This window comes from Temnothorax longispinosus, chromosome 5, assembly GCF_030848805.1.
Source record: "Temnothorax longispinosus isolate EJ_2023e chromosome 5, Tlon_JGU_v1, whole genome shotgun sequence".
Taxonomy (NCBI): domain Eukaryota; kingdom Metazoa; phylum Arthropoda; class Insecta; order Hymenoptera; family Formicidae; genus Temnothorax; species Temnothorax longispinosus.
Window position 1 is genome coordinate 22,252,519 of NC_092362.1, and position 13,227 is coordinate 22,265,745.

The 13,227-nt window shown below is 39.5% G+C and overlaps 1 protein-coding gene across 9 annotated transcripts in view; it reads left to right on the forward strand.

Moving 5' to 3' along the window:
• Positions 1-13,227, forward strand: part of By (focal adhesion protein tensin) — a 172,147-nt gene that overhangs the window by 99,505 nt on the left and 59,415 nt on the right. For all 9 annotated transcript variants that reach the window (XM_071779724.1, XM_071779726.1, XM_071779730.1 and 6 more), the window contains one exon: positions 2,705-2,884. In XM_071779724.1, coding sequence (XP_071635825.1) covers positions 2,705-2,884 — 180 coding nt within the window. The remainder of the gene's footprint in view (positions 1-2,704; positions 2,885-13,227) is intronic.

Below are 13,227 nucleotides of genomic sequence, written 5' to 3' on the forward strand. Positions count from 1 at the left end.
GTTCTGATGACGTTTAAATCTATGATATATAGCTAAAGCAATTAATCAGTTTGAAAAATCAGAATCTGTCGAGATTAATTTATTTTGATTCATAAATTATATTGATATACTGCTTTTTCTCTGTTGTGAGATATTGCAAACTCATTTTGCATTTATTGGCATTGAACAGCGTCAAATTGAAATTATTTGGTGACTTTTTAACATTATCATAAAATAGGCCAGCACTTTCGTTTAAAATGCAACTGAAATTAATTAACGTTTTAAATTACAGACGGAGAAAACTTCACTGGTACATTATCTTATGAATCTAAATGATTCTACGACATAAACAGTTGAGTTTTCTGTACGTCATGATACGAACCATACGATTCATTATGAACAACGGCGGGCGTCGGAAGAGAGTTTTGTTTCGCAACATTGCGCTTTATCCGCTATAAATCGCGATTTAACTGAAGCGCTATTTAAACCGCTTTGTTTACGATGAAAACGATCGCGTCCCGCACGCGTTCCGCTGTACCGTATCCGGTAGTCGACCTCCGCGTAGATCGCCCGGATCGCCACATGAATGCCACGGACGTATCTGACGATCTTGATCGTGCTGGATCACTCTCAGCGCAACGTCATGAAAGACGGAGGCTAAATCACAGCGCGGCCCGTTAGTCTCGATCGTGCACGTTTATGTGAGCTCGTACGATCGACGCACACGAAAGCGTCTCCATTTGGTCCCTCGCGCATCGAGATTCAGTCTGGAACACATATCGGGTGAAACATAAATTTCCTTATGTTGATTTTTATTACTTTTCACATAAATTTTATGTAGAGAAAGTTATAAATTCTTCATACACCTCTTTTCCCATGTAAAAGATGCCATTACACTCGTAACAAAAATTTCATAAAATCTGCTCTATCATAATAAAATAAATTTACATTTAACGTCAATTTCCGGTGCATTCGCGTTGTCGTATTTTCAGAGAATTGATATTAAAAATATATATGCGTTACATTCAATTCTACTAATAAATGATTTTTGTACTTAGTGTCAATTACGGTACTGTACATAATATATAATCTCTAATGGTTGCAAAGAAAATATTTGAATATTATGTACGGTCGAAAATGTTTGCTCTCAAAAATTAAATTTTCCCGAAAAGTTCGAAGAGAGAATTTTCAAGCCACCATATACGTGGCTGTACAAACACCAACAGTGTTTTGCCAATCCATTCCGCGAGTGTCACTTTGACCGACACGTGCACGCGGCCGTAGATTTAATACCGCGCGGTAAGAGGAAGCTCCCGAAAAATGCATCCTTTAATCGCGGCGTGGAATCTGCGGGAGATTACACGACGCGACGTGAGATATTATTATATACAATGTGGCCGCGATTGCAAGGGGAATGCCGTAACGGATGTAAATTAGCCTCATTTCTCGCGAAATTAATTCCGAGACCGTGGCAATCGGGCGCGCCGATTTGACATGGGTGAAAAATTTTAGATTGACTCCCCGCAATTCGCCGACGTGCCCCGCACAGTCTCTCGGGGTCTTAAAAAGGCAGCGTCGATTGGCAGGCGCGGGCCACACGTTCGGAACACACTCGCTCGAAAGATTCCGCTTATACGGCCTCTATTATACTCCCCCGGCGCTAATTGCTATTACGGTGAGGCGGTGTTGCATAAGCGCAATTATCGCATCCGCGAACGACGCTGTTCTTGAAGGATTGCACACGCGCACGCAATCTTGCGTAGTTCGGCCGTAGGGGTCTACGAACTTCTACATCAGGCAGCCGTCAACTCGTCATCTTGACAGCCGCTATAAAATTATTAATTGCGGCGGATACACGTCATAGTAAACGATTGACACACATACTTTCCCATATATATTACGTTACGCACATTAAATTATATCACGATACATATAAAAGAAAGAATACTGTCATGTGCTATGATATCGAAGAGAGGGAACTAAATTAATGACTATTTTTTAGCCACTATTTTCTTAACCATAGGTTTCAATTCGTTGGTACTTAGCTCGACTTCCGTTTCAAGTCTCCATTTATGATTATTTTTGACACGTGTAGCTCTTTTCGATTGATACTTTACACTCACGGGATGATATGAGACTAGATAGCTAACGGTATTTCAGTATTAACGTAAAATTTAGCAGGGAATGTGACCTTATTTACGGCATTCGTGTAGGCTGGCTCGCTATTCTAATTAGACTTGTCGGATCGGCGGAGCGGAGCGATCGAACTCGATACAATTGTCTAGAGGCAAATATCCGAGACTAATCGAACTGTGTCATCTGATGATATGACGTGTATGCGGGCGATCTAGTTCTTCAAGGATGCAAGTGTTCAGCGGCACGCCGGCGAGACGACGTATGCATATTAATTGCCGTGAAAATGGTACGCGCGTTTACATGCGAGGGAGTCGTTATTCACTTTGCTCACAATCGGAAGGAAGCGCGATGAATAGATTTTAAGTAATAAGCTGATTAATTCGTTTTTTTATATTTAAGAATTATTTCTAGGCTAATACGTTCGAAATGTTTTATTATTTAAAAAATTGCAGAGAAATACGTTCAATGTCTTAATCTGAAAATAAACCGACTAACGTGTGTTCCTAATTACTCGGAAAACGTACGTCTCATCTCGTCTCACGTCTTCTGACAAGAAATTTAATAAGAAATTATGCACTTTTTGCTTTAGGGCGCGCGGTTCCGAGACACCTCGCAGCAAATCCATAAACAATGGCAAGCCGATCCAGCGAGGGCATTTCCAACTGTCGGCGGTGTCACTACAAATTCACCCTCGCCGGCATCGGGAGAGCTCTCTACGCCAAATTCCACTCCCAGCCCTAGCCCTAGCCCGACTAATCAGCAAATCACGGTAAGTACCTATTGTTAATCAAATTAAGCAAAATGCGATACGGTGCAGAAATTATTGCAATTAGTTTTGGTCTTATATGTATAAGACTAAACAAGATTCAACTTTAAGAAAGAAAGTGACATGCTTGATTTTTTTTATGATAATGTGGCTTACATTAATTTTTCCAGATTGTTATGAAATAGAAATTATTTAAATTTATTAAAAATAGAAATTATTTATATGTATTCATATTTCTAAAAAAATGTTTATTAATTAATATTGACATTTTAATCGCGGTGTGTACTTATGTAATCTTATACATGCGTATAAATAGAAATAACAGAAAACTGGAGCAGAATTTTCGTCGTGATACTTTATCCTCCTGCGAATATCGTTCTCCCAATCTCGTGTACCTCCACCGTGAAATCACGAGCGACATTTTGCGATTTCCACCTGAGCTCACGACGCTCTCGCGGTGCCTCACGAAAGGTAACGAGAAACAATTTCTTCCGACACGACCGTCGTGCGAAAATGTTGAGCTGTAAGGCGCGCAGCGGGATGCGGACCGGCGACATTTTTCTCGAAAGACCAATAAACTTTTATCTCAGTTATACGCAAGAGGCGACGAAGCGTCGTTGTGCATGTCTTTTTGTCGTGCGAGCCTCGTGCAAGTGCAAGCGTCGCGTAAGTGCGCTGAGCCGGGCTCTGAAATCCTCCGGGGGTATATCAACCACCATTTGAGATTCCGTCGTCCATGTAGGTCAGGGATTGAGGCACCGGTGAGCTTTCGCGGAGAGCGCGATACATACGGGATACACGTGTGAGCACGTTCAATGTGCATTTTGCATGCATTCAATGTCGTAACCGATTTCGGCTACCAAACAACGCGCGACAGCTGCATATGAAATATTTTTGGTTACAAATTTACGTTCGCATAAAAGAAACTACACTTACGATATTCTGACAAAGCGACTTTTCAACAGCAAATTTTCGTGAAATTTCTTTCGGCAATATCTGCAACTTGAAAATTTATTGTACAATTTTTTCTTGATTTGATATCAATGCACGTCGAGACGAACACGAGTTGCATATTGTAGTTCAGTATAAGCCGATTGCTCGAGAAAGCTTTCAAAGTTGTCTACAGTTCTTGAAAAATAAGGAATCTCCAAACTCACAATGCATTGAATTTTTTCCTCTCTCTTTGTATGTCATGCATCAATTTTATAAAGCGATGTAGTTGCTACAGCGACTGCTTGCGTCACTAGCATAAAACACGTATATACGTGTTGAGGCGTATACAAATTTACGCACGGCATTGTCCCCACGAGACTATCGGTATGCAAACCGTACATCCAATTGAACCGGTCGAGCAGTCGAGGGGGTGGTTACCCCCGGACGATGGTGCCATTGTGCTCGCGCTGCTGTGGGATCTGGTTCTGGGTCAGTGTGGCTTAATGAGAAACTATCGGGCTTATATATACGTGGTCCATCGCGGTGTACTCGTTATGCAAAACTCGCACACAAATTGAATTTCTCCTCGCGACGCGAGTTTGTCTTTTATGGAATTAAGTCCCGCCCGTCGCGCCGCGCCGGGAGAGAATGTTTGACGTGACGTTTGGGGATTAAGGTCGTCCCATTCGCGCGACTGGCAGATGAAGATCTCTTCCTGGTCGCGCCTGCGGGAAACGGACTAAGACAGCGAATACGTAATTGCGAAATTAGCGCCGGCGTTTGTTACGGGGAAACGGGATTAGAATTTATTTCTCAGGCAATCTGATTTCCGTCTGAGGCTTCTGAGGTTTTGCATCTTGGTATTTCTTAAAAGACTAAATAGAGAGATAAAATAGAATAAATACATAATATAAAAATCCACTAACTGATGTTAGTACAGCTATTGTTTCTGTCATCACAGAGTTTTAAAAAATTCTAGATTTAGAATGTCAGACTTGACAGGCTTTGATTGAAACAACCACATTATTGAACAATCCCTATATCCATCATGCAGATATACATATAGTATTTCAAATGAAATAGCAACCGCAAATAATGCATCCTAATAACGTACAACAGTTTATTACCGTAGTTGTGATTGCGGTGATACTGCACGTATGTTTACACCGCCGCACCGTCGTGCTTGAAGATACAACACACCGCGAAAAAATAACATGCTCGTCAGTTGAACAATAAATTAGGATCTCGTTCTCGCAGATTTTATCACGGCAGATAAAAGTACTATGTTTGCACTCGTGTCGTAATATCTTACACTAATCTTGTTTTTACTCAATTCCGTCGTAAATTCATCCTCGACGAAAGGTTACTCTTGATACACCGACTAAATCGATACGGTGACATCAACATTTTATATATTAATCAGAAACCCGCGATGATCCCATTTTTTTTTATATTGCCAACCTAATTACGTAATTATGGCCTGGATTTCGCGTTATCGCAGCTAGCAGACTTCGGATATGATGCATTATGATATATTACATCTCTGAAGAGATAGAAGAGAATTATCGGATAGAAGAGCAACAAGAGTAGGAAAAATTTTTAACTTATTGATATTAAAAAAAGGTTGAAGATAAAATAAGACTTTTTTGAAATTTTTAATTAAAATTGTGTTATATTAGCAAAAGTATTGTCATTTTTTAAATTTAAATATTTTAAAATTTTTATTATTATTGTTGGATCAACAATTTCTTAATATTATATGAAGCAACAATTTCTTATTCGAATTTATTTGTATTATCCGAACAATACAATTATTTCAATATATTTTGAATTCTACTATTTTGACATCTTAATATATTCAATCTCAATCTTATTTATAGATCAGAATTTCCATTTACATCACATTTGTCTGATGAAGATGCAACACGAAATCGAATTTTGCGGCACAAATCGAATTATCTAGCGCAGCTCAATTATGCGTGCGATTGCAATTTGATATCATTAACACATTAGCACTGCAGCTTAGAGAGGCGAACATCGATATCGGTGGCCTCTTCGGGAAATTCCTTATTTACGTAATATTTAGATGCTAGAAAAAAACCGCTTATTTTAGCAGATAGCTAAACGGAGTAATTCCAACAATCTTCTGTCGATAATGATAACAGTAATTTACCGTAATGTCGTCATGCAACACATAGTTAACAATAGTAATTTTTGTCAACATCTGTGCCAAGGAAAGCAAGAATAAGTAAATTTAGGCACAAAAGTAGAAATAGATATCACTAACGAATGCATTGTTTAGACGAAGCCTAAAAGCCTACGTGATAACGCAATGCGTAATTATGACGTTTTTCATGAAACTGAAATGATTGCATTCCTATTATTAATGCTAATTAATGTTACCATATTATTATGTCAAACGAATACGCAGGATTTACATTTAGCCAATACCAATTAGCAAAGTTGGCTATTGCTACATTGAATCAGTTGAGTATTGTTTAACTCTTCGTTAGCATTGTACTCTGTTATATCAAGTTCTCTTCATCATAGAGCTTCTTTATTTCGCTTCTAAATCAGAGTTAAAATCACAATTCATTATAGCCGGCTCATTCTTTTTCAAAGCAGCTATATTATTCGCAGTTATCCTAAGTCATATTTAACAGTTCTTTCTCTTTCTCCCCTCTTCTCTCGCTCTTTTCTTCTCTTTTCTTTTCTTTTTCTAATCGCGTATATTCCAGCGTGTAGAAACGCGCAGGTGTATTATCGTTGCCATAAATAGGATCATATCATGCACCATAATACGTAATTTACCAGACGTCATAATCGCGGGTGCGGCGCGCGTCACGATTACACCGAGAGTGACTGATAGCGCGAATCGAGAATCGCCCCATTCCGAAAGCCAGAGAGACCAGACCCCTCGACCAGATTACCCGCGATATGCAAAGAAAAGTCACCAACCCGCTCGCAAATAAGCCGCCTTAGGTGAGGTCCGTATCGGCCGGTCGTCGTAGGACTTCTACGACGGCATCGTCGACGACGACGACGACGACGACGACGACGATAACGACGGCGTCGTAGATATAGCACGTCGTGATTAATCCGCGACGGTTTTTACTGGCGCGGAGATACTCGCCGCGGCGCGGCGAGTTAATTAGCCCCGTCGGGAATCCCGTAGCGCGCGGATCGAGAAACGGCGTGCGCATCTTTCGCTAATTAACGTCTCAATCGCCGGATCTCATTGCGATCAGTAAAACGCCGAATACAACCGCGCCGCAATCATCTTGCAACAATCGTTACGGCGACGTAACTCCGCGATGTAACGCCGCGATAACTGGCAACGACCGCTCGTGCTGCGCTCGTAAAAGTCACCGGGCTCGCCGGAATAATGGAGCGACGTTTTAACACGGCCGGCCGTGGCTCGCTCGCCACGAGCGCCGATTTTTACCACCAGATATTTGAATTCGTCGTGCTGTGAGTTATGTTCTCCAACATTGCCGGAAGTTATTCCGCGTCGCGAATGTATGACGACTATAAAATTTTCACGAGCGCAATTGTGATTTGGGAACCTCAGGAAATTGGATTTTGACCGTTCTCTGCGCGGAGAGATTAGGATATATTATTAAATTCAACTAATACGTAATATGAAAGTACATTAAAATTGTTTTATTCGTATCTCTTATTCGTATCATAATAAGTTAATATAAACGAAATATTATATATATATTGAGGCGATTATAAAGCAAAAGTTACATATATAAATGCTTCAGCACAGCCAGTACTCCTTTGCATGTTCTAACGATGCGAATATTAAATACGTCGGCGATTAATCTCGCCTCTTGCATGCTCCGACCGCTAATTTTCCATCCGCTTTAACTAAAGTTTCATTAAAGGCTCTCTCTCTCTCTCTCTCTTTCTCTTTCTCTCTCTCTCTCTCTTGCCCTTCGTCTCCTTGCCTTCGCTCTTTACGGCGCGTATTCGCCAAAAGGGTTTAAGGTTAAGAGGGTCGGCCGTTAAAAAAGAAAGCAAAAGAGGAGCAGCGGATCCTTGAGAATCCTACCGCAGCTGCCAGTCATCATCGGTGCAAGAAACGTTGTACGCGTGTTCCACGTCTAAAACCATTTCGACGAAAGGTCGGAAAACAGGACCGGAGGTTGTTAGACCGTTGACAAGGTACAACGCGGCCCGTAATGACGCAGCTGGATATATGCAATCGCTCGTTATCCCGCGCATTTTTCGATGACTTTTGCTACTCGCTGTTTTACCCGAATTTTGCACGCAAAAATATTCTGTGCGTGGCGCGTATTACGATTTGCATATTCATGTTTGTGTCACCAATTTGCATAGCTAACAACGAAATGTACACCTCGCGGTGTTTCACCTACGTAGATTGTTTTTGTGTTTCATGAATAATTAAACAGAATTTTCTCTTTTGTTCGCAAGTAACATAAAAATTACATTTTAAACGTATATTATCTTTATTTCTTTCGAAACGTGACTTGGTACTTGATAAAAACTTTATATGGACACCTTAGTTTTTCTCTTTTTTTTCATGGATAATTTTATTTAATCCAAAATGTTTAAAATCTGTAATTAACGGTTCTCTATTTGAATAGAAAGATATGTTACAAGATACAAATCTCGATCAAAGGGTGCGACGGTGTAATTTTCCCATCAATTAAGCGCATTTATTCACTGGAACGCATTTATTTTCTTTCCTGCAATCCTTTTAGAACATGCAAAACAAACTTTTCCAACATTAATTTAATTTTATAAACGATAATGATGAAAATTTCCGTTGAAATTATGGAATTACAAATTTATGTTGCTGTGCGTTATGGTTTATTTTACAAACAGATTTTATTTGATGATATAACATATTCCCAACGTTCAAATTTGCGAATAAATACATATCTGTAAACATTTGTGTTATACGAATCGCTAAACAATAATTTTCTCGTATTTCCACAATAATTTAATAGAAATATTGAATCATTATTTGTTGCAACACATGGCGTATTTTATCGGTATTTTGGAATTACACGAAGTATATTATTTGATTATTGCGTAGTTATAATTTTATTAAAAGTTACCACGATATGATTTCATTAATATTGCTTTTAATCCTCTACCGATTAATAATAATAGTGTGGGAAATTATTATTTCTTGAATCTATAAAGTTAATAAAACAGAATTGCATTGTATCTATATTACTGAATATTTTACAAAGTTTACGTATAAAGGTCGTCGTTCAAAATCACTGTCGATTCTATAAAATGTCGCGAGGTAACTATCGGCGAACTTGAGACTGTCTTCGCGGCCGATGTTTTCCAAACTCTCGTGTTTTCCTTTCGAAAGAGTACATTACCAGCCGACGACACGCGTACCTATCTAACATCTGCCGTGCACGCGTAAATATTACCGATTTATTTACGGTAACCAAGAAGGGGTTGCATCGTGCTCCTGGATTCGATCTTTAACAGAACGAGAGAGAGAGAGAGAGAGAGAGAGAGAGAGGAGGAATGCACTCTCAGTGCAGGCACCAGACGCGATCTGTTTAGTGCGTGCCGCCTATCGGAGGCATAATTTCCGGGTAAATTTAGATACGCTTTGAGAGTCTAAGTTCCTGTGTACAATATTATGTACAATATTGTTAAATCTCCATTATAATATATACATAAATTATACAATTAATGTTATAAGGCTATCGTTTTATTTTTGGATCGTATTTTATTGATCGTATTTAATTATTTTGCAATAATATTAATTGCAAAATGACTTTTGCTTCAATAACACTTTGTCAATATATTTTGGAGAGTCCGAAATCTTTTCTCCAATCCTTTACCAAACACATGAATCAAATTTTATTCACAGAATATAAAGTTCGGTAACATACGCTGAAAACTCAGTAGGAATCTTAATGCACCTCATCAGTCATGATGAATTGGGGATGAGCCCCGCTGACACGCCAGATGCATCACTGGCAGCGAATGTGTTAAACAGATTTGTTAGCTGTGCGAGTAAATCTATTAAATCCCAAAGGTAAAAGGTTCTGAATCCTTCGAGGGGAATGCAAACCGGAAGCGCGAATTCAATTTTTTTTCCAGACTACCTTGGAAGATAAAAAGTAAAACGAAGCGTCGAGAGTGTGTGGAACACTCGCTTGGCGACACATCGTATGCCGCATAATGCATAAAAGCGATTTATTCTAGGAGCACACTCAGCTTTCATAGTTCCCAGTAACCGTGTCAGTTTACGTGAGGGAAAGAGAGAAAGGGAGAGAGAGAGAGAAGGGGGAGAAGATAGAGAGAGGAAAGAGAAAGTTTGTCTTCGAGTTCTGTACCGTTTATCAAAGTTTGCATTTTTCTATACGCTGCTGGTAGCACATTCTTTCGCCCGAACGATTTGTCATTACTCTATATAACGTTACGGTATATACACGCAACTTTAACTACCCCAATCCCCCCCTCTCTCTCTCTCTCTCTCTCTCTCTCTCTCATTTCTTCGCGAATCTCTCTCTTTTGTCCAGTAGCAAATCCTAATGCTCATAGTAATTTTGAACCACTCTTATAATCCAAAGAATATAGAATAATTATAGTCTATTGAAGAAAATATTCCACGAATAAAAGAATTCTTTCGCGGACTAAAGTACTTATCGTCTTTTTTTTGTGAAAGAAAGCGCGGAAGCTTTCATTGTTATAAAGATGGAGATTTTAACAGTAATGCAATTTTACTTAATCCAATATTTTATTACTTTTATTGTAATTATTACATTTTTTACATTGCCAAATGGCGTCTTTTAATAACAATCTCTTTATAAGATTTTTTTAAAATTATTATATAACATAATATCCACATTTTTATTTTGTTGGAATAATTATTTATGTGTTACAAGATAGCTTCTTCTCCTATAAATATAAAATAGATATGTGCCTATCGAGAGTTACAGTATTGTCTCCAATATTTTTTTTCCTTATCATCTTCGTCCATCTATCCACGTCTCGTCTTTTACCGATTGCTCGCTACCGGGGTAAGGATTCGATGCGTCGAAGGGGTGGCTGGCGCGCCGCTCTAAGTGCATCGAAATTTATGAACTGTCTTGCTTGCAGCCGCTCCGCCGAGGAACCTTCGATGCCGCTGAAGGATTAATGCTCCGCTTCTCGCCAGGATTTTATGTCGGAAGCATGAAAAATGTTCCGCCCGCTTTGCTCAGCGGTAAAATACCACCACCACCACCGTATACGCGCCCCCGCATTAGCGTCTTGCGCCTTCCGCGGATATCCCGCCAGTGCACTTTAAAGCGGCGACCTTCGCCGCGAGAGAGAGAGCAGCTTTAATTGGTTTCGCGAGCGATGCGTGAACGCGTACCAACACGCGCGCGCTACGAAATTGCTTTCTCGCCTGCATTTGCATCCCGAAATTCGATGCGATTTCTCATCGGACGTGCCGGCGCGGCGTCGGATTTAAACACGCGCGACAGACGCAGACGAGTACGCGTCCGTGGGCTACGCTTGAAAATAAATTGTTGGCTAATTAGTGATTAAAGAGTCAACGATGAGATTAATGGCTCTCGGTGAACGCGTCGTCCCGAGGCGTTCGCGTGATCTTGGTTTGTTAGCGCCATTGAAAAACCATGCAAACGCATCTTTTGCGATGAAGTTAATTTTAGATGTATCTAGTGTCAAGCATTCATTAATTTTAACTTTAACATTACCGGAGCCTATATATTTACGGATATATTTTATTAATAATTATGAATTTTCTTATTATATGATAAAGATTATAGGATAACGAAGACAACGTCGTAATTTTTCTTCATCATAATATTCTGTGATGTTACTTTACGAAACAACAATAGACGAATGAAAGGAAATTTAATACAAAACGTGATTTTGTACGTATAATATACAACGCGATATTATAAAATCTGCAGTAATTGTGCAAAAAGAATTCAACAACTGCTGCTGTGCGGTTTATATACATGTTGCGCAAAGCGAACGTTTGTCGAAGATAATGAAATGCGCTCGTTAAAACATCGTACCTTTTTCGTTCACGCATCGATTACCGGTTTGTGTACATGAAAACAGGAAAAAGGGAGAAACAAGAATTTATCGCGCCGGAGTCACCCACCGGCCATGTAAAAAATGATGCAACGGACCGCCCACCGGGACGATCTATCGATCGCGAATCTCCGTCGTAATGAAAAGACGCCCCTGGATGGCTCTTCGAAGTTCCTTGTTCAAAGATCGTCGATCTTCATTGCTGCCACAATGCCGCGAGGATTTTTCTTGCGCGAGACTTTACTCGTACGATGTGAATCGTGTGTTATTGCCGAATAACGCAGAAATATTTGCAAGCTTGCAATTTCGTTAAGAATTAAGACATATTTCTGTCTTTTTAGAAATTTTTTGCCCAAAATGACATTATTATCAATTAAACATTTCTTAATCGTAGTAGGAACTATCGAATAGTATCGTAACAACATTTTGAAAATTATACACACATACGTAGAAAGAGGTATACGTAATAAACGAGAAAAATCTCTAAAATACAAATTTAAACGACGCTCAGATTTTATATTTGCCAGTTAGTCGTGAGCTCTTTCGAAAATAAAAATTCGTCGATATGTGATATTACCAGCGGTTACCTACGACTGAGATTGAGTTCTATTAATATGCGGCGTGTGAAATGGCTCGGAACCATCGATCGTTGTTATTGTTCTGACGTCGGGGGTTCCTGTTTCCTGTACTTGTGCAGAAATCATTGCTAATTTTAGGCGATGAAACGTAAGACCTGTATTTAGCGCGGCGCGTTTTTTTTTCTTCGTCTTCAACAGTATTACCACATCCTTTCTTCCTTTGATGTGAAGAAATAAACAGAACTAGAAAGAATCATCGTTGGTCAGTCTAAGCTAAATATTTGTTCGCTTATCGTTGCTAAATTTTACAGCACACAATTTAATATATAACATTAAGGCGACGTAAAATTTATGTTTCAAAAAGATTCCTTTAGAAAGCTTTCAACATCGTCTTCGTAATTTCAACATTGTACTTCTGCATTATATCACGAGCCCTTATTAAAGTATTTCGCAACATAATTGATCGGAGTAATTAAACTTCTCTGTTCGGGATCATTAATCTCGCGTTATCATGAATCAAATAATAATTGACGATGGCAACGTGTAGTCGGCGACGAAAGTGAGCCTGATGTATTTTCGTAAATTAAAGAAGAAGACCCATTGATCAATTGCGCCCAATCAGAATACGATCGTGGATCAAGGACGACGATGACACGACGAGATCGAGAGAACACGCGGATCGAGACAAATGATCCGTCGTCCCGCGAACCGGTTTAGGCGGTAAAAGTGACGGAGCGTCTCGGATCGAAACTGTATCGATAATCGATCGAGATACCG